Source organism: Melospiza georgiana, chromosome 5, assembly GCF_028018845.1.
Source record: "Melospiza georgiana isolate bMelGeo1 chromosome 5, bMelGeo1.pri, whole genome shotgun sequence".
In the NCBI taxonomy this organism is placed as follows: Eukaryota; Metazoa; Chordata; class Aves; order Passeriformes; family Passerellidae; genus Melospiza; species Melospiza georgiana.
The window spans coordinates 4,247,582-4,268,795 of NC_080434.1; the positions used below are offsets into that span (position 1 = coordinate 4,247,582).

General features: G+C 39.1%; 2 protein-coding genes and 1 pseudogene across 2 annotated transcripts in view; 2 read left to right on the top strand and 1 right to left on the bottom strand.

Annotated features, from left to right (window-relative positions):
- Positions 1–234: 234 nt before the first annotated feature.
- LOC131083616 (claudin-22-like) lies at positions 235–888 on the top strand. Its single transcript, XM_058024466.1, has one exon. It carries the CDS (start codon positions 235–237, stop codon positions 886–888), a length of 654 nt encoding a protein of 217 aa, XP_057880449.1.
- Positions 889–2,108: 1,220 nt separating this feature from the next.
- Positions 2,109–2,768, top strand: LOC131083450 (claudin-22-like; annotated as a pseudogene).
- A 789-nt stretch (positions 2,769–3,557) lies between these two features.
- WWC2 (WW and C2 domain containing 2) overlaps positions 3,558–21,214 on the bottom strand; it is a 94,463-nt gene continuing 76,806 nt past the window's right edge. Inside the window, exons 17-23 of the mRNA XM_058024472.1 lie at positions 21,023–21,135; positions 19,832–20,024; positions 17,726–17,890; positions 15,136–15,228; positions 13,810–14,052; positions 8,201–8,328; positions 3,558–6,247 (exon numbers count right to left, since the gene is read on the bottom strand). Coding sequence (XP_057880455.1) covers positions 6,181–6,247; positions 8,201–8,328; positions 13,810–14,052; positions 15,136–15,228; positions 17,726–17,890; positions 19,832–20,024; positions 21,023–21,135 — 1,002 coding nt within the window. The 3' untranslated portion in view covers positions 3,558–6,180. The remainder of the gene's footprint in view (positions 6,248–8,200; positions 8,329–13,809; positions 14,053–15,135; positions 15,229–17,725; positions 17,891–19,831; positions 20,025–21,022; positions 21,136–21,214) is intronic.

A 21,214-nucleotide genomic window follows, 5' to 3' on the forward strand; every position in this document is an offset into this window, starting at 1 on the left:
ATCGGAAAGCCTAACTCATGGTTTAGTGAAGTCCTTCGTCCTTTATGTGAAACTTTATATTCATGAAGAACAAAAACGTGTTTCAGAGCTTGCAAAGGGTTAATAGCAAGGGCTTATATTTGGGGCAGCAGAGCCCTAAAATCATCACAGCTTCCACCATCACTCAAGGTAGCAGTTGGTACAGAACTGCTGGGGAGACCTTTCTCCTCAGGCTTTCAGGACTCTGCTCTTACAATGGCCTTAGTCTATCAACCAGTGATGCAATTAAGTGGCATATTGGTCTCTCTCTTGGGATGGGTCCTGTCCTGTCTCACCACCTATCTACCCCAGTGGAAAAACCTTAACTTGGAACTAAATGAACTGGAGATCTGGACTATGGGACTCTGGCAAGCTTGTGTTGTCCAGGAAGAAGGTGGAATGCAATGCAAGGACTTCGATTCTTTCCTAGCTTTGCCTCCAGAGCTCAGGATTTCTAGGATTTTGATGTTTTTTTCCAATGGATCAGGGCTTTTGGGCCTTCTACTCTCAGGATTTGGGTTGGACTGTTTGAAAATTGGTGAAAGACAACAGGAACAAAAGAAACGGTTGTTGCTGTTTGGAGGAATGCTCTTCTGGATATCGGGGATTACAGCTATTGTCCCAGTCTCCTGGGTTGCCCATGCCACAGTCCAGGAATTTTGGGATGAGAATATACCAGATATTGTTCCCAGGTGGGATTTTGGGGAAGCGTTGTTTGTTGGCTGGCTTGCTGGATTTTGTCTTATATTAGGAGGATCCCTACTTAATTGCACAATCTGTTCTACTGAAGTCCATCCATCTTCAGTCCATTATGCAGTAGCAGAACAGCAGGATCAGTGTCAATGCTTGGAAACTGAAACAAGGCCTTAAAATGGGAAGTTTTAAGCAGTACAGCAATACTGCCCTATCTTTTCCAAACCCTTGTGCAAGCCAGAATCTTGTTCCGGTAGTAATTCAAAGGACTCTTTGTTATGCAGCTGATTTCCTAAATTTCTGTTTTCTCCATAAACTGGTATTGGAAGGTGGTGTGTTTTCTCACTGTGGAACTGCTTAAAACTGTTTCGCAGCAAAATGCTGAGGTGTTCACAGACTGCATGGAAAAGGTGCTTTTGCTTTCTTAACTGCAGTGTAAAACCCTGAAAATGAATATGCATGTTCTCTTACAGCTTGGATTTTAACCAAAATGTGCTTCCTTTTTCATGTAACCAGTGAAATAAGCCACAAAGTTTGACTCCCTGTTGCAATTTTCCACTTGACTGATGCAGTGACTTATGAACTTAGAGGAGATGTCTGATCCTAAACAGGCTGAATACCTGCATTGCATCAAATGGTTTTTCTGTGTATTTGGAAATAGTAGGTTTCTGAAATTGTAGCAAGCTTTGCAACTGTCTTTTTGTGCATGGGGTGTGATGGTGTGGGTGCTTAGACCCAGCAAGCTATGTTCTTCCAGTCTGCCACATTAAACTGCCCATACAAGTTATTCTAAGTGTTTCTGGCACCTGCATGCATACTTTATGCACCAAAAATAGGCTGAGAAATGCTGCTTTAAAAACCAGTGTAACTATCTTCCTCTGACACAGGTCTTGAGTCATTATGCATCCTATCTGAGGTCCCTTAAGTTCCATTCACTCATGTTTGGAACATGTTGCTGTATATTTGACATTAAACATGTGACATTTAACTGGCCACAAAGCAGACAGTATCATTTGCTCTAAGTGGAAGTGCATCAATGTGATGATAGAACTTGAAAACAAACTGAGATGCCAAAATGAGCAAAATTGCTGTAATGCTTTAGCTGATTGATGGAAAACCAAGTATATGCTTTTCTTAAAAAAAAAAAAAATCCAACAAAAAACTAATGAAAAGTGAGCCCAGCTGTGGCCATGCCATTCTGCTACTGCTTTACCACACCACGTCCCAGTCCCCCAAACACTGCACGTGGAACCAGGCAAAGCAAAGCAGGAGGGAGGGAGAAGTATTTCATAGAGCATTGTTTTAACTTGTGCTTATTTATGACAGAGTATGACAAGGAACTCAGCTGAACAGTGCCTGCAAAAGCCAATGGTTTTGGGCTTCTGTAATTGCAAAAAATGAACTTGGCAAGCAGGCACAGGCTACTGTTAGCTGGATTTCTGTTATCTGTGCTAGGAAGGATTTTAACTGATACCTGTAACTACTTACAAGGCTGGAAAAATCTCAATTTAGGCATAAATGCACCAGAGCTTTGGAGCATGGGACTCTGGGAAATGATGTAGGAACACAGTGTAAAGACTTTGATTCTTTCCTAGAATTCAAGATTTCCATGGTTTTAGTAGCTACATAAAATGGACTAGGACTTCTGAGCCTTGTGATCTCCAGTCCTGGTTTGGACTGTCTAAAGATGGAGGATACAGTGCAGAAGAGAAAAAAGCTGTTACTACTTGGAAGAATACTCCAGGTGAAGTCTGGAGACCTTGTCCCTTGCTTACACTGTAATCCAGGGGATTTGGAATAGTGGCATCCCAGAGATTCTGCCCAGATAAGAATTAGGGGGTGCCCAGATAGGAATTTGTGGATTTATTCTAATTCTAGGGGGATCTCTACTCCTCTTCACAATCTGTTTATCACCTGACTGTCACTTACAAGAGCAGTATCCAATGGCAGATGTACAAGATGCCCATCAGCATCTGGAAACTGGAAATGGAAGACTTAAAAAAGGGCTGGGTAGGTTTTCCAACATCTTGCTTGCAGTAGAGACAAAGACTTGCTGAACAGACAGGTAAGTTACTGTTCACAAGAGTAGGGGTGGGATTCTTTCTTACTGAGTAGTTCCTTTAATCACTACTTACTTCCACTTTTAATGACATGAATTGATGAGCTATTGCAATTTAAGCCACCACTGTATTTCTCCCAAGTCTGATAAATGGCAGATTTTGTTTCTGTGGTATGACTTGGAGGAGTGAGTATAAAATTTTTAATCTCTAGGCCTGAATGGAGAGTTGACCATATTTTAAATGGCAGAACTCCTACTGGGGCTGCTTTATGTATTTTTTACAAAAGAATATTACTTGAAGTCTGAAAGAGTTTGTATCACCAGTTCACCATGCACTACACAAACCTAATGCAGTTCAAGCTTAAATGAAGTTTGTTGGGCCTGTATCATTTACCATAAACTAAATGTTCTCAGACATTTTGTAATGTAATGCAAGATTCTCCATTGTGAGAGAGAGAGAATATGACCACCTCTATCCCTGCCCAATCTCTCTCTCTAAGGAAAGCCAGCATTTCTGGGCAATAATGAGCTGTTGTCTGGAGGAGACTCATCCATGTTCATTGCAGGTGCAGTTTTTACTTCATGAATGTAAAGAACTAACTTCAAGTATATGAATTAGTTTCCATATAACTTATCCTTACAGCTGCCAGTGATTGATGTGAATTTCTATAAATTGCCATGATTTTACACTGACAAAACTGTAGCAGCTATCTGTTTCTGCAAAGACAATATAGAGAGAGAGAAGAGCAATAAAAGAATTAAATAAAACACTAGTCTGGAAAAAAACTTTGTTAAAAAATGTATTTTCCAATCACTGAAACACATGAAAAGTGCAGAGACAAGTTAATCTATGTAATGTACTTGCATACTCTTACAGACAAAATTAGAACAGAAACACATTCAGAATATAACCTGATTAAATATTTAGTTCAGTCCTGAGCATTTGATATTTAATACAGTATAAACATAGCAATAGTAAAAAGAAAAATAATCTTAAAATTATTTGTGTTCTATTACAATTTCTGCTAAACTTTGCTCATTTGGCTAAATATTCTTGTACCAGTAATATTTACTTTTTGATCTATTCAATGTACTGACATTGGTACCTGGAAATAGAACTAATTACATTCGTTATACCCTGCTGTGCAGGGTAAATTTCACTCCAAGAGTAATATTTATCACTTTACACTGATGGGACTTTATTTGTGTGTAATATTTTAGCTTATTCTATTGAGTGTTTCAAGTGTGACACACTGAATTAGTAAAAAACCCCAAACTCCAAACCCAGAATTGTTAGAAGCTGCCTATAAAAATGTTCAACTTTACAAATCTGGAAAATGAAGAGCATGAATATGTCTGTCTCTCATTTTAAAGGAGTTTTGTAAGCCAAAGCCAGCAATACTCAGGTTTTGACTTCACCATATGCTTACAAATCAGACAATAATACAATAATACTTTTTTTTTGGAAAATTATTCAACATTTGAGAAAAAACAGCTAACTGGGCAAGAATTTAGACACTTCTAAGTATTTTTCACAATAGCATCCTTAATGACAAATACTTTTATGGCCAGAACTGAACTATATTAAACAGAACATAAATAAGACTGTAAATAAATAAAAAGAAAAATCATAAAGTAGACCTCTAAATATCATTCTACAAACACTTTATATAATCAAATTGAGAAGTTGAAACTGTCAACCTTCATTTCACCTCTACATTAAATAATTCCAGATTTTTTTAATTGACCTTTCAAACATGAATGTTATCTCAAACCAAAGACACAAAAAACAAATGGGGCATTCATAAAGGATGTTGAATCAGTCATCTTGCTCAAAATAGCATGTTTGGCTTTATATTTCAGTGAACTGATGCATTTGTGCATAAGAAAACCCTTGGGTGTTACACAGCCCTGTCATTACAGAATTGTCACTTTGAATCTAAAACAGCTGCTACCATATTGTGGTTATATTGTTTCCATTTGCTCAGCAAGTAATTATAACATTTCTGAAAGATGAAGTTCATGCAATGTGGCTTGTTGCTTGGGGTAGAAAACTGTAGCCAGTGAATGAAATACATCTGAGTGCAACGTACTAAGTAGAAAATGAAGTATTTCTGTTCTCTGCAATATCCACCTACTTACACAATACCCACAGAAGATGAGCCCAACTGCTTTACCAAGACAGGACTGCTTCAACACCTACATCCAATGTTCTGAACTTCTAACAGAAGGCATCCAAGTTGCCTTCTGATGAAACAGCCTGCTAGGAAGGAGCATGTAAGACATTTGAAACAGGCTGTTCACATCTATTCATTAAACATGTGCACCCCCAACTGCATACAGGGTCAATTCTATATTTTAAAAATTGTTATATATTGTACAAAAATTTGTGCAGCCTTTTAGTAAGGAGCTTTTTCAGAAAATGGTTTACCTTACCAACAGGACTTCTGTTATCTGAGTTAGCATGTGAGATTTTTTTTTCTGGTATAAATACTTTCATGCTGCATCTCCAGATCTGCAAACCTAGCACACTCCTTCATTATTCCTAGCTGGCAATTATACAGCCCCCTAGGACAAATGATTAACAGAGAAAAACTCTCTGTTTTAAGAGCACAGTGGGTATAACTATTCCAATTTCAATGGTGGTGTTATGAATTTGATTCATCCTGTTCAGAAAGCAGCTGCCCCTTTTGGTAGTCTCAAAGTTAAGTTTTAGGGTTACTTGTCTGCCTTGCCTTTCTCACTCCCGCAGATACAAGAAACCTTTTAGTGCAGGTTAAAGTACTGTACATTCACAAAACTAAACTCTGAACTCTGTATCTCCCTACAAAGTATTAAAAAAACAAAACCAGAAAAAAATATTTTCAGAAACAAAATTACATCGTGGATGATGAATCTAAGCAGCAGCTGTTGTGAGGCAGCCTGGATGTTTTGGAAAGGAGCTTATGTTTGTGGTTAACTTTAAACTATAAAAGTTACACTCTTGTACAAAAGTATTGCATGGCAGAACAGCCATTTTCACAGTCTGCTCACATGAAAATAGTGAAAAGATAAACAATTGTCTGTTGAACATAATTTTTCTCAACACAGTGCAGTTCAACAGGATACATGCTTAGTACTGTCTTTGTTTCTTTGTTCCACCTTTACAAAATAAAAACACAGATGCGATACACACAAACTGTACAAAATCAGCATCAGCATACCAAAATTAATCTACTTTGGTTTTCTGTTTGTTGGGGTTTTTTGCCATTTTTTTAAGCTTACAACAATTCAGTTCACTATATTTTACAAATAAACATATCAATAGTGAATGTAAAATACAAGATCTTTGAAAGCACATCACTGGAACTACAAAGCTCATCTGAAAAGAGATGAACAAATGGAAAAAACACTTCAATGAAACTGCATAATTATACATCATCAGCTGGAAGGGCCGGTATACTGATCTTTGCTCTTGTGAAGTATGCTATCTTCTCCCTGAAATTAGAAAAGAAAACAAGAGATTTTTTTTTTTACCATTTGTGGCATGACTTCAATGTTATCTGCTGTAGAGTTGCTAATATAAGAGCATAATTCTTTAAAACACAGGTTTGGAAAATACACAGAAAATTTATTTACAACAAATGTAGCATTCTGACACAATTACCTTCTTACGCAGATTTATGTAAAAAGCAGTTCCAGTTTCGAAAGAGAAAAAATACCAGTATTTCATTAATAACTGCAATGATAAGACTGAAATATTGTTCCAGTCACTGAACTTCCAATGATGATATTTTCAGTAGGGGGATGAGAAGGCAAAATAAATAATTTTATCCTGACATGGGAAAAGGCCAAGCGGGGAATAGTCAAATCTGGGCAAGACTCAGAAGCAGAATTGTCAACCCATCCTCCAATTGCTTCCCCTGTGCTGTTACCTTTTCTGTCACCTATGAACTGAGACATTACTGAAGCATAACAAGTTTACACAGGGTTGCCTAGCAGCAGACTAGAAAGCAGAAGAGAAGTATTGGGGGCTTAAAAATTAAAGCTCAGAAGAGTCATTCTTCTTGAGAGCTTTAAAAATGTCTCTCTGTGATTAGTCTGAGGCCACAGCACTGTAACAAGTCTAACTAGCAGGGCATGCACAATTCAGCCTCCAGGGGTAAGTATTTATCCAGAAGACTAAACTATGTTTTCTACTGGAGTTTCCATGAAAAACAGTAGCTCAGAGCAAAATCAACCTAAACTGACTTTCTCTTCTTAGTTGTGTGGTGACTAGAAAATAAAGGAAAATAGAGCCTTTTGATATCCTTCTTGCAGGGGAATGGGGTTTTAGGCACTATTACACATTCCTGTAGATTTAGGCAGCAGTCTGTGATGATGCTTAAATGACCAGCACTGACCAAAACCCTTTCTCAAGATATGCACAAAAAGTGAAATCTTCAGGATGCTCTGAATTTCAAGCTGCAGATAAATTACTCAGCTGTAATACATCTTAGCTGAGGAACCCCTTTCCTTTCTCTCTTGCTTTGATTCTGCATCACTTACAGCTATGGTTTGCAATACATGCTGCCTCACAGGCCCCTACTTGCTTATGGATTTCTCCAACTGCTCACAAAAGGTTCAAAAAAGGGAAAGAAGTCTCAGCAGCTGACCTAAATTTCCTATAAAGGAATCCAAAATTCAAACTCGAAAATTGTGTGGTAACTAACAAAACAAACCAAATTAACTTGCAGTACTGTTTCTATGTGCAAGAGCAAGCACTGCATTTTTCAATCAATAGATGTATATTTCTCTTTATATTTAAGTGTGGCCTCCAGGCTGCAAGTCCTGCCACTTACTGGCCAGTCTTTTAGGAATTTAGACCAGTGAGGATTAAGGTTTAAGATAAAGAGTGCTCATTCTGTCTTATGCTAAGCAAGAACACTTCATTAATTGCTTCAAGTAATTGTTTGCTTCACAACCAAAATGAGAAGGGAAACAAAACTGAGGAGGGATTCAAGATCTTTCTTAAATACTAAGTCTTAAGCAAGGCACAAGTAGTGGTTAATGAGTTTCCTGATGAGCTGTATCCTGTCCTACTTCTCATTGAGTGGCCACTTGTTTCAGGCCCTTGCCATCACTGGAAGAGCTCCCAGGACTTAAAGCCATGTGGGTGAGGTGAGCTACAGCAAGAGCCACACATGTGCCTGCCTACAGCAGATGTCACACAGGGTGTGACACTCCACTCAGCTTCCTCACCACCTCTGAGCTGCCACATGAGCAGGTCACCGAGGCCTGGCCCTCTGAAACTCCAACTTAGAAGCCATGTTAGAAACCTGTGATGTTTCTGGCAAGTCAAAGCCATGTGGATTTTTTACTAATACTACGGAGCATGTCTGGTTATACCTAGAAACAGTTCATGTTACTTCACTACATTAAAAAGGGCATGAAAAGCAGAACAGGCCATACCTGAATGACTGCACCTGCAGTGGCACTTTCTGGCTCTGCTCCCGTAGCCGGCACACATCCTTAGAAGCCTTCCTCATCAATTTCTCAGCACTTAAACCTTGTTTCTGCTCTTCTTTTGACTGTTCAGCCTGTATCAAGAAAAACAACTGTATTTTGCTGATAATGAACAACTATTCATTTCAAAGTGAGAGATGCTTCTGTGTTGAGCAAAACACTTGGCAGTATCAGGTTTACAATTGGGCTCAATGATATTAAAGGTCTTTTCCAGTCTAAATGAATCTATGATGATCTCTATATAAAAGGTCAGCAAGATAAAAGACTGACATCACAAGCCTAAGCCATGGCTGTGAAATAAACCAATGGGGCTTTTCCTAAAAAAATAAATAGAGCAAATTCTGTGCCATCACAGGTGGCTACTAAGTTTAGTAAATTCTGATATTTCTTAGAGTTGTAGTTAGACAATACCTAACATTGTATGAGCACAAGTTGTCTATCCAAGCATCTTTTTAGAACTGCAAGCCATTGATTCTCTTCCCATATAAAATACTCCTATTTCCTGACAAAAGCTCTCAGAAAAGTTGCCTATACCTACTCTAAAGTGACTGACAGAAAAAATAGGGAAGGCGTACTCTCAAAACACATTTTCACGTTTTGTTGACCATGTTAGCAAGGAACATGAACTTTTATGACTTTATTCATGACATAGTACCTATTTTGCATGAGACTCACTTCTTTCATTTGCATTGTAGAGACTTAAAAGCCAAGGCAAGTGAACAGAACACCAGTGGTAACAAGAGATCAAAGGTCCTTTGTGAGCACTGCTGAGCAGCTACATACCCCACAGTAAGTGACCGAATTTCTGTACCTCAGTATTGCCAGCTCTATTACTTATGTCTTTACTAAGCATCAACAGGACAACTACAGCTATGCCATCCACCATTTTAGCAACAAGACTGCTATTAATAGCTGTGCTTTGGCCTTAAAACTGTAACAAGGGTTTCTGGATATCAATATATAAAAATCAATATATATTCTGAATAACCAATAATTTGAACAGTAACTCTTTTAAGGTGGGCAGTCACTTGAAATTCTTAGATAAATGACCCCCACTCCTACACAGGTGAGTTCTGTAACAAATGCATTTTTGCCCACATAACATGTGGGGTGCATGGCGTGGGCAGTGCTTTTCTAGACTGCAGAGGCTGTCAAACAAATGTTATTTATTGTATTTTGAATTTTGTCAGCCATTAAAATTCAATAGAAGCAGTTCACAGCTTCTATTCTTAAACAGCTATAAAGTTGTAGAGACTTTAATTTTTGATTCTTTAGAGACTTGAAAATACTGTTCATTACCTCAAATTAAAATACATTTGCAAGGCTGAAACAGCAATCTTCAAAGCAAGTTTGTGACTTAGAAGTTCATATCCCAGTTCTGAATTCAACCCAGTAGACTCCTAAACAACAAAACCAACTAATTCAAAAGAGCTAGTCCATACTATCAGTTTCATACTGGGTAGTTATAAGAAAGCTGCTCACAGCAGGATAGTGGTACCCTCTGTCTGTTGAAACGCACTCTGGTTTTGACATGAAAGTGTTTTACATGAAAGAGAACCACCCTTTCAAAAAACTCACTCAAAATCCAGTCAGCTTATACTGCTGTTAACTTCTTCAGTCCCCAACTCCAAAATAGCTGTGATTTTAAAATGAAATTAATCTATAAGTATTGTTTTCTTTATTAGTTAGTGAACATAAATTTGCAATCTACAACTAGGAATGTCTTAATTAATTTCATGTATGTCACTGGTCATATGTTTTACCAGCTCCCGTAATTAATATTTACCATCAAAGCACTAAACATACAATATTTCAAAATTTTCTAATTTATCCTTCCCTAACTATACATGAGATTCTTGTGATTACTGCATTTCATGTTTAAGAGCATAGATGACTTGTTTTCATACTCTCTACTACCATGTATCCTTTTTTCATTTTTGAATCCATTTATTTTTTAAGTATGCTCTATGAGAAACCTGGATTTCATCCCAATGTCTCTAGTAATATGCATATGAGAAGGTATGTACATGACCAGGTTTATATTTACATTATGTTTTTTGAGTGCTTTATATAAAATACAGAAAATCACACTAATACAAAGGCCAGACATTCAATAAGTCCTAAAATCAGGCACATTTTGTGGTGATGTACCCCTCCCACCCTGGCAGTATGATGTCAGATTCTTTAAGTGACCTGAAGCCACTCATTCACGACACTTATGTACCAAATGTGTCAGATAGGAATCTCTCTATCTGGGCTTAGCTGAAGCTTAAGTTAGTTTAAGATGACAAAGAAGAACCACTATCAAAATTAGAGCTGAAATGCTATTTCCTGTCTTGTTCTTCTGTGGGTTTTGCATAGAAAAAACTGAATCCAAAGAAAAACTAACTGTGCTAAACAACAAATCACTGGGACAAGGACATACATATTGGTATTAATGACATAGTTACATATTCCCTCAACATAAATTATGTACTAAAAAGAAATAAAGAAGATATTTACAGGAATCTTTTTTAGATATTAACAACAATAGTACTTTAGAGGACACTAGGTGTCTGAAAACTTACTTGTATGAGGATTTAAGACTCAAACTTTGAAACCCTGTATGATTTCTCACGAATATCCAATCTAAACAAGAGAAAATGCTTCTGGTACACAGAATTATCTCTGTTCTCTGATCTGCAGGTATTAGTGGGCATTACATACTTGCTGCACTTAGGGAGGTGTGGAAGGAATGAGAGGGAAGGTATGGAGTCTGTGGATCTGGCTTCAAGCAGAGTAACTAACTGCGTGCTAGCAAGCAGCCACTGATTTTTAACATCCCCCACATCAGTGGTTTCATTTTTCACTTGAGACTCTCTCAATTTCTCTGGTGTTTCCAGCTGCTGCATTAGTCTGTGCCATTATAATGCCTGCAGGATCTAAGAAATAATCTATGACAATGTTCTCTAGGCTGCTGTATTTTGCTAACCCAAGGGGAAACACTGACAACACAGTACAGCGCTCTCAGGGTTGTTTTGCTCCGCAGGGGAAAGCTGCAGTGATTTTAAGGGTAGAAATATTTCTAGAAACTTTGTAAGCACTCTTCAAAGAGCTGGAGTGACTGTGATCATTGTTCTAACTTTTACCTTGGGAATGAGGACTTAAATGCTGTGCTACTGCCTGCATATATTTTAGGAATTTTTTATTTTAGTATATTATTATATATATTTTAGTATATTATTACCCTTATTGTTCACCAGTGTGTGTAATAGTGTTGATCACAGACAGCAGCCATACAAACTGTGACAAACCTACCTCCTGCCTTGGAAGAGCCAGCTGAAATAAAGCACAAATCCAAAGGATTCATAATATGAAATGTTGCAGAGGCATACTCTGTTATAGAGGGAAAGTTTTAGAATGGGAGTAGTTTTAAATAAAACACTCAGAAAATATAATTTCTGTCCTGCATCTAGTATTAGATATAAACTATTAAATTCCACATAAATTTAGCTATGCTCCTTTTCTATAAGTTACTATTTTTACGAGTTAAAACTTGGATCAAATGAATATAATGGTAAAAATCAATACAGTTACACTAAATTTAAACACTGCACTATCTTCCCCCATTTTGCCCAATGTTTTTCAGAACACTCATCAATGTTCACCCTAAACTCTGCTAGTGTTATATTGTCATTTTAATACTCCACTAACTATAACCAACAATAGATGCCAAAAAGTGGGACCAGAAGACACAACAGGACATAAATGTAGAATTGGGAGAGCATGCAGGGGAGAAGTTTTATTTCCTAAGGTATCAGTCAAGGACTTCTTGAAATATGTGGTGCCATTACAGTTTTTCTACTATGAATTTAGCCAATCCATAAATTAATAATTCTTTGAACCTATGCAAACTTGCAGCACTCAATGTTTTATTGAAAACATTTTTACAGTTTCTGAATGTCATGCTATGTTTGCTTGCATTTAACCTGCCACCTGTTCAATTTTCTACTTCTTGGTGAATACAAGATCATAATTAATTGCTCTCTTCCACCTCACTCATGGTTGTGTGGACTTCAGTTGTAGCTACTTAGCTGTTCCTTAAACAGAAAATGTTTCCTCCCTTGACCATCCTTGTTGACTCTCTGCAATTTTATCATGCACTTTGAAAAGGGAAACTGAAAATAAACTATGTTTATGGTACAGGCATAATAATATTTAGACCTTAAGGCAATGATATGTTTTATTCCAAGTATTTTTCTTAGCAATTCCTGTCTTCTTTGCTTTTTGACATCTGCTGATCCTGTGATGTTTTTGTTTATGTTTTGTTTCTCTATGTGGAGTACCTCATTCCTAACATTTCCTAACAAAGAGCTCAGCTTTGTAAATGTAAATATTAGGATCATCCTTTCCTCTTCTACACAAGGCTATTTACTGACATTTAGCTTTAAAAAACAACAAAACAAACAACTATTGCTTACATATGAGGAGGGCCTCTGCACCTTGTTAAAACTTTCCATTTTTACAACTCAGAATAACCTGGTGCATCAAAGCACTAGTCTATCAACCATAAAGAGCTAAGGAGCACAGATCCCTCCTGGCTGTCACTCACAACCTCCCCTCACTGAAAACTGATGTACACTGATGGACTTGGATGGGAAGGGGGCTCCAGAAGGTGCCTACTCCAACCTCCTGCTCACAGTAGATGATGCCAGAACTGAGTAGTCAGGGTCTTGACCAGTTAGGTTTAGAATACCTCCAACTGTGCAGATTGTGTGGGTTTATTTTACTTTTTTTCCTTGGTTGGGTTTTTAACTCCTCCAACAACCTCTCCAGGGCCCTATTCCAGTCAATGATCTCCATAATGATTTAAAAAACCAAACAACCTCCCAAAAAACATAATAAGAGCCCCACAACATCTAACTTATTAATGTATCTTGTTGGAATTTTCCATATTCCAACTTCTCACTGTTGCATCTCATTCTTCTATCCTGTTTCTTGTCTTTTAATCATGTGGGGGCATCTCACCTTATGGCAATGCATATATACTTGTACTGTTTGACAGACCATCACATAGAGAACAGAACCTGGCTTTCCTTTGCCAAAACTACAGGAAGTATGTCCTGCATGAAGAAATAAGCCACTGCCTTTTCCCCATGCCCCTACCACTCTAAGGAGTGGTAATTGCTCCTTCGACCTGTTACAAGCATCTTTTGGCTACAAGTTCTGTGCAGACTGCAAAGCAACTGATGCTGAGGGACAGAAAGCACATGCAAATCTGTAAAAGCATGGCTGGGATGTGAGAATTCTAAACTAAGTTTTAAGCAAATGCTATTTACTACACCAACCATAATTCTTAATTCAAATAACAGAGGGCACGAGGAAAATGTTACCTCAAATTCTACATTTAATGTAGTATTAATCAATAAAGAAACAGTTTACACTATGTAATTCAGAGATGTAATTAGTCAAATGTGAGCTTCTGTAAAAACCTTTTAACATCATTGAGCAAATTCTTTAACAAATTTATATCAAAGGTAGGGGCATACTTACACATATGCGAATGCTGCTCATACCTGTTTTTCAGCTTGTTTCAAGAGTTTCTGGAAACGTTCATCCTCTAGCACACACAGAGGAAGGTCTGCCTCTCCTCTGCCTTTCATCTCCTCAAGCTTTTGTTTCAGGTCCCTCAAGGCCTGGAGCTCGTCGTTGAGACGGCTCTGCCTGGTGCGCGACACCTGCAGGTCCAGCTCCAAGTCCAGGGAAGTGCGCGCGGGGCACTCCTGCGCGGCTCTCCGCAGCACGGGCTGCCCAACGGGCTGGGTCGTTGGGAGACAGGACAGTAACAATTAATGCAACAAAAACAGAGAGGCTGCTGGAGAGCTTGACATACTGCAGTCAGAAAAGCTCAAATATTCTGGAGGGGGAAGGGGGAGCTTTACCAGTCTTTTTTTCTGAAGTAAAAAAATTCACCTATCCTGGGATTTTTCTTTAGTTGCTAGCTAAAAATAAATGCTCCGACTAAGTGCACAATGATGTATTTAAGGTTAAAAACAAAAAACCCATTCTGATCCCTGGGATGACACTTCTGGGAGACACAACACCACACAGAATTCCCCACAGATGTCAACTACATTATTTATTTTTGTAAGTATTTGCTTTTTCAAGGCCTAACTGAACACATAATGTTTTAAACTCTGTAAACATGCACTTCTTCAGCTTATTTCACATTATTTACTGTCCTTTCACAGTGATTTTCTGCATGAGTAAGTCAGACAGGAGAAGCCATCTCGGACTATTCAGTACCCCAGACTTTTCTTTCTTATGCACAACGTATCCTGCTTCCTGGTAACAAGGCTTCCAAAGGGCTATTTTTCTAGTTACAATTAAGATTAAAATATAACTCTCTAAATTTATGTAAGAATGAGTTTCATGCAAGAGACTCTTACTCTCTTGTCCTTCAATCCTTTTGCTACTTGAATACTTTGGTGAAGTGTCAATTCCCTTTAAAAGAACATCTAAATCCTTGAAATCTTCACCAAAATTTGCTCAAGATATATATTGCTGGTGTTGACTTTTGTGCAGCACAGGCCACTTTGTGTGACATTCTTTAACACAGATCCCTTTTGACAATAAGTTCAACAAGAAATGCCATGATGCTGAGCATCAGTGTCTCGTTTTGGTCATGGCTGAGCCAGCAGCAACACAGGCTTTGTTGGAGGGGAGCGGACATTGGACTGAGACCAATATGTTGATATTTCAACATGAAATTACAGGACAGAATCATGGTACTTGTGTTGCTTTTGCTGAAATACTTGAAATAAAGGGTATCCTTTATGTCATTTGGTATTCCCAGTGTCCCCACAGTTCACTGCAAACCACGTGCAGGTAACAGCACATACCCGTTTAACTCTCAGGCTCCGTCGTTCTGTGGCGTTTCTCACAAACAGAGACTTCTTGGCCAGCGTGGAGCTGTCGCTGTCGCTGCGATTCAGCTGCCAAAATGTACAGAACAAACAGACATAAAGCACCTCCAAATATGAGAGGTGCAAATACACCTGCACTGGTAGAACCAGTCAGGGAACCTCAGCTTTTACATACATTAAAGGTCATATTCTTACTATAAAGTTAACAAGTTTGCAACTAGAATAAGCATTTACTCTAAAATTATAATCCTATACCAGGACAACCATTGATCTTACCGAATGAATAGTGAGTCTCTTTAGGAATTCAAGGAAGGTAACCATGGTTATTAAGTACTGATAAATCATTGTCTGGCTGCAGATACAAACTATGGATGTTGCTTACCTGGGGCAGGCTTTTAACAAATTTACTACAGGGAAGGTAAATTACTGTAGACATGCACCCATCCAACAAGCAGTATTTTTGTATTGTTATTAATTGCAACAAAGAAAGTGTGCCTACAGCTTCCTTCAGAAGCACTGTCTGCTTCTTAAAATCATGTGCCACAGCTTAGCAGTAACTTCTTCACAACTTTAGCATTATTTCATACACATCAGTGCAGAATGATTGTTAGGTGCATCAGCATCAGTAGGTGGTCAGAAGCATCCCTCTGAAGAATATGTATTTCAACTCTTCAGGAGAGGGCAAGAAAAGGAATCCTCCTCCTAACATTTCAGTAAGCAAAGGCAGGGCCCTAAAGTGTGCTTACACAGGGCTGACTGGGAGCTGGGGTCAGAAATACAAAGTACTCCTCTTGAGAGACAAATCTGTCTTTTCACCATGAGCCATTACTGGGAGCTCACTCCTTGATACAGAGAACCAGCCATCGTCACTGATGTTCTTTAGGCACTTTTCAAGGGACATTTTCCAAAGCACCAACACTTTAGTTCTGTCCATTAGGCCTCAAAGATCTCTGTTTTCTGTAATATCAGAGGTGCTCTCTTAAAGCCAGGCTATCTCTTCTGATTGGAGAGCAGCTGGCACTTCACCAGAGTGTATCCAACAGGCGCTTTCCTCTCCTACAGCACCATAATGCAAGTAAGGCTGGATATGCCTGTGGTACAAGCTGGGGACTGGGACTGGGGACACCCCAGCTCTTCAGCCTTCTTTGTGAACTTGGATGCAGCTACAGTGCCCACTCTGGAGCCCCCAGCAGTGGGCAACAACTGTTTCTGACACTGCCAAAGACAGATCTGCAAACATGTTCTTTTCACAGGGTATTTTGCTTCCAGGCAATATCATACACAATGAGAAACAGAATGGTTTATTCCAAGTGAGTGTTTTTTTTTAATTCTGGCTCTTGGCAGCAGTTATGTAGCAATGTTCAAAGCTAAAAAGCCCAATACTTTTCCAGATGCAGAAATTTCCAAAGTTTGCACTACCTAAACTACTAAAACTACTAGTTTTACTTCCTGTTGAAGACCTACATAGGCAGCAGGCTAAGGTGAAGTTTTTTTCTTAATACTACCAATTTCCATTTAGGAATTAAATTCCAGCACATGAGCTAAGATGAAGGCTAGTTTCTGAATTCAGCCAATAATGTATCCAAATTGTGTAAAGACTATTAGAAAACAATCTGCTATATTTCATTCTGGAGGGTATATGGAACAGTTATTTAAGTATGTAGGTATTGACTAAAGATTTTGTTTTTTTGCCAGTGAGAATCACAGAGAAGTGATGAACATTAACATTCCCAAATGGTAAGGCAAATGCCTCTAACTGAACTGGGGAATTAAAGCATAGGTATTACTTTTTTTAAAAAAACATACTTGTATGAATAACCTATAGAAACTAAAGATCAAAATAAACTGCCTTTTCTATGGTATCTGTGATTAAAATCTATAGAGCTGGTAGTTCATGCTTATATCTTGTAACACATTATTTTCATACTTAGTTTAGCAGCAGCAAGACTCGCAATTTAAATCTTTTTTTTCTTTTTCCATGCTACCATAGATCTAGAGAGACTGGAGAACTTAGCTGCCAAAGCCATGTTTAAAACCCAGCCCCGAGGCAGCGCTTGCACATCTTTCAAAGATGCAATTACAGCAGGATTTGGGCTGCCTAGGTTTAAAACCAGCTGAGATACAAAGCGAGATTTAAAATTGATGACTGAGCTCTTTCCACACTGTTACCCTTAAATGGTTGCATTATTAAAATATGGTAATGCAATGGCATTTTACAGTGAATTCTATTTCATGTTGTAACAAATTGTTTTGCTGCGAGAGTGCTGGAGTTGCTGACGTGCAGGGAAACACTTTTTGCAGAGAGCCAGCACAGGCATCTGTGTTATTTCTCTCCAATAGGATGTATTTTTGCCCTAGCAGAGGTGTTTTGCAAGAGTATGCAACTCTGCTGAAAGTCAATTCTACTATACATCAGCTCAGATAGGGAAGGACTCTAGAGAAAGCACAGGCTGTGCCTCTTGCAGGGAAAAGCAGTACATGACTCGGTGTCATTAATGCTTCATTCCCAAGAAGTTAAATGACTCTTTGGTTAATGGCTCTTCATCCCAAGTGTGTCTGCTCCTACCCTGCAGATGTATTGGTTCCGCTGGCCTGGAGAGAAGGTTTGGGAGCGCACTATCATGCTGCTCCTGACAAAGGGACGCTGTCTGCAGCTCCAGCTGGCTCTGTCCTTGGGTCGGACTGCTGACTTCTCGTTAACCAATTCCTCAGTGTTAGTCTCTTTATCAACCTGTGAACAGGAATTTAATGGATCAGACTTACTATAACCCACATAGTTTCTGTGCCTTCAGACTTCACAAGCATTCTCATTACCTTGTGGTGGATGGAAAAAGACCAGCGGCAAAAAGCACTGTGCATTTACAGAGAAGCTATTCTAAGTAAAGAAATACAAAATTCCCAAGAGGCGTAAGAGTGTGTGGAGAGGCTTTGAAGGTACTCTTTGTAGCCAGTAAAGCTGAAGCTTTTGCAGAAAGGCCTTTGCTGCTTTGCAGAAGGTTTGAGGCAAACACAGTGCAAGTAATGTTTTTCTTTGCCATTTGCAGACATGATGATTATTGCACATTTATATTTACTTTGTTTGGTATTTGCTGAAGAGCAAAGTTCTGCCATGCCAGAGATGGTGCCTGTGCACACTGAAAGGGGGCAGCTGGGAAAGTTATACTGCCCAGGTCCTTCCAGACATACTGCCATACATCCCCAGGCCTCAGCAGCAGGACTGCTGTATGCACTCTCTAGAGCTTCAGCAGCCTTGTGAACTCAGGGAAAAGACACTGCTGGCTGCTGTCCCTCAGCACAGCCTGCTGCCCACTAGAGTTGTCCCACATGTGCCAGAGGGAACCTCAAGTGGCTCCATCCCTGTGGGTGGCACAGCCTGTGCTTACTTCCATGCTGCAATCATCCTGGCTCCTGGGCTAGACCAAGCTCTACAGCAGCTGGGACATCCAGGGTTACTGATGAGCAATGGGGCTTTTTCTTCAGCTTGGGTCATTTAATGAGGCTCATGGTTTCCACAGTGCAGGAGATAAATACAGTGACCTAAACAGCACAACAGCAACCCTGAGAGCACGTGGCCTACAGAGATGTGTGCTGTGTCTGGCTCTGCAGTGGGGACTGCTGTCTTTCACTCTTTGTCTGGGTCCACCCAGGCCAGGCTTAGCAAAGCACTTGTGTGCATGGCTGACCTTCACATGTCGTCCGTGCCATCTCCCCTTGCCCAGTTAGGGCTTTGATCTGTATTTACTTGCTACCCAGCAGACTGTCAGTCCTTGTAATACCACAGCCTTAGCTCATTTGGCATCTTGCCACATTAATTGGAAGTTAATTACAATTTCCAGCAAGTCCACTGAGATGTTAAACTTTTGTATTGTCACAAAGTTGAAGGAACGAGAGATGTCACTCTTCATCTTTTTACTGCAGTTATTTTATAGAACTTGTGAGTTTAAAATATGCAACAATGTTTTTACTAAGATGCAGAAAGATTTTAAAAATTTTATTTCTGAGAGTGTTCTACCACTCAAGGATATGTTTACTAAACTTTTAGTAAAAATGCTTTCAAGAAAGTGGAATATAATTTCAAAAACAACAGTTACCAAGAACTGTGTGGATACAATAGTACCCTCAATTGTTCAAAAGTATACACAGTTTTAATACACATTTTGGAATTTTCTGTTCATTAATCTTTTGTCCTTTTTTCTGCTAAGACAGTTCTTGTATTTCACGCCCAAAAATTAGGGGAAAAAATAAGAAAATCCCTGCATTGGCTTTAAGATCTTGACCCTTGTCATGTGTCTTTTCCTGTTGAGCAGACAAATCAGAAAAAAAGAAAAGAAAACAATGAAACAGATGTGCAGAAATATTTTAAATATGCACAAGCTGAAGGTACTGAACTACTCTTGTATTTTGAATGTCCTCCATATGTAACAAAAAAAGTGAAGATAGAGAGTCTTGGTTATTTGTCTTGGACTTACAAGTCCTGCTTAGCATGTCTGTCCAATATCCTCTTCATAGTTCACAAGTGACCACACCAATTTTGTTGCATGTACATACATACAAGTGCTACAGCTCATCAAATTGTAAATGCATAGATGCAGCAGACTTCTATATTAATTGCTCAGAAATTGATTTTAGACATAGTAAGATACTGCAGGAATATGAATTTTAAGATATTCACCCGTGTTAGAATTACAGCAGCTTGCTGGCTTTCCTGGGCCTCATCACTGTTCTCTCTGTTCTTGTCTTCATTCATTTCTGGTCCATCCATGAGTAACCCCAGGTCATCATTACAGTCACCTTCTACTTCCAGCTTAATGCCATCTTCCTCTTCATCCACAATTTCATCAGAGGCCTCTGCAAGCATCTCTAGCCTGTATGGACAGAAGTAGCCCAGGCTTATTATGAAAAACTGAAAAAGCTCACCAGAGGAAGATACCAGAAAGCCCAGACCTGCACTAATGTGTAAGGCATGCATTTTCCTGACAAGGAAAACAACTATCAGCCAAATGCTTCCACCAAGTTCATGTGAAGGCACATTTCATTGCTGCCCTAAGCAAAACCCAGCGCTACTACAGTTCACCTTCAAGGTTGTTATGACAGCACTGCACTCTATTCAATGGCTCTAACATTGATAACGTCGAAGGACTTTTGTTATAAGTTCATAAAACAAAAAGCTACTCCCCCCTTTCCCCCAGTAAAGCATGTATTTTCTTCTACACTGCAGCTAAGAAATTGAACAATAACAGAACTCAAATAGCAATTTAGCAAGAAATCTGTTTCTTGGGAAAGCTCACATTTTCTTCAAAAACAAGCTCATCAATGGAAGCACACCCACACTGACTTTGTCAGACAGCAGCTTTCTTCTCAGACCTAAAGCTTGCCTGTTACAGTTAATGTAACTATAATATTTGATATTTTGCTGCACTCCCAGTGGCTTCACAACCCAGGTGGTTTCACAGGCAGATGTACATGGAATGGAGGAGCATTGGCAGTAGGACTTCATAGAGCAGCCAAGAGACTGTAAACCTACAAGAATGTGAATAAATGACCATACAAGAGAACAAGACTTTACTCCAATTCCAGTGGTGGTGAGGCACTGGAACAGTGTGTCCAGAAAAGCCACAGATGTCCTGTCCTTGGAAATTTTAAACACCGGGGTGGATGGGGTGTTGACCATCCTGATCTAGTGGAAGGTGTCCCTGCCCATGGCAGCAGCATTAGACTGGATGATCTTTAAAGATCCCTTCCAACCCATACCATTCTATGAATCTATGATCTCCAAAAGTACAGCCCTTTTGTTTGTCTAAGAAGAGGAAGAATGAGCTGAATCATTCAGGCCTGAACAGTGAGGGAGGAAAAGTGTCTTTACCAGTCTTCTTCAGAGGCCCTTTGCTCTTGTTCCTTCTCCTCATCTTCAGCCAGCTCTTGTTCTACTGCTTCCAGCTCAGCAGATGTCCTCTCCAGCAGAGCTGACACAGCATCCTGCTCACAAGGAAAAAAGATAAACCAGAGTTGAATGATACATAACAGGTAGGAAAATGACAACTCTTGCAAGAGCTGC

Coding starts and splice junctions, on each gene's coding strand:
- LOC131083616 (XM_058024466.1), top strand. CDS start 235: ATGGCCTTAGTCTATCAACCAGTGATGCAATTAAGTGGCATATTGGTC.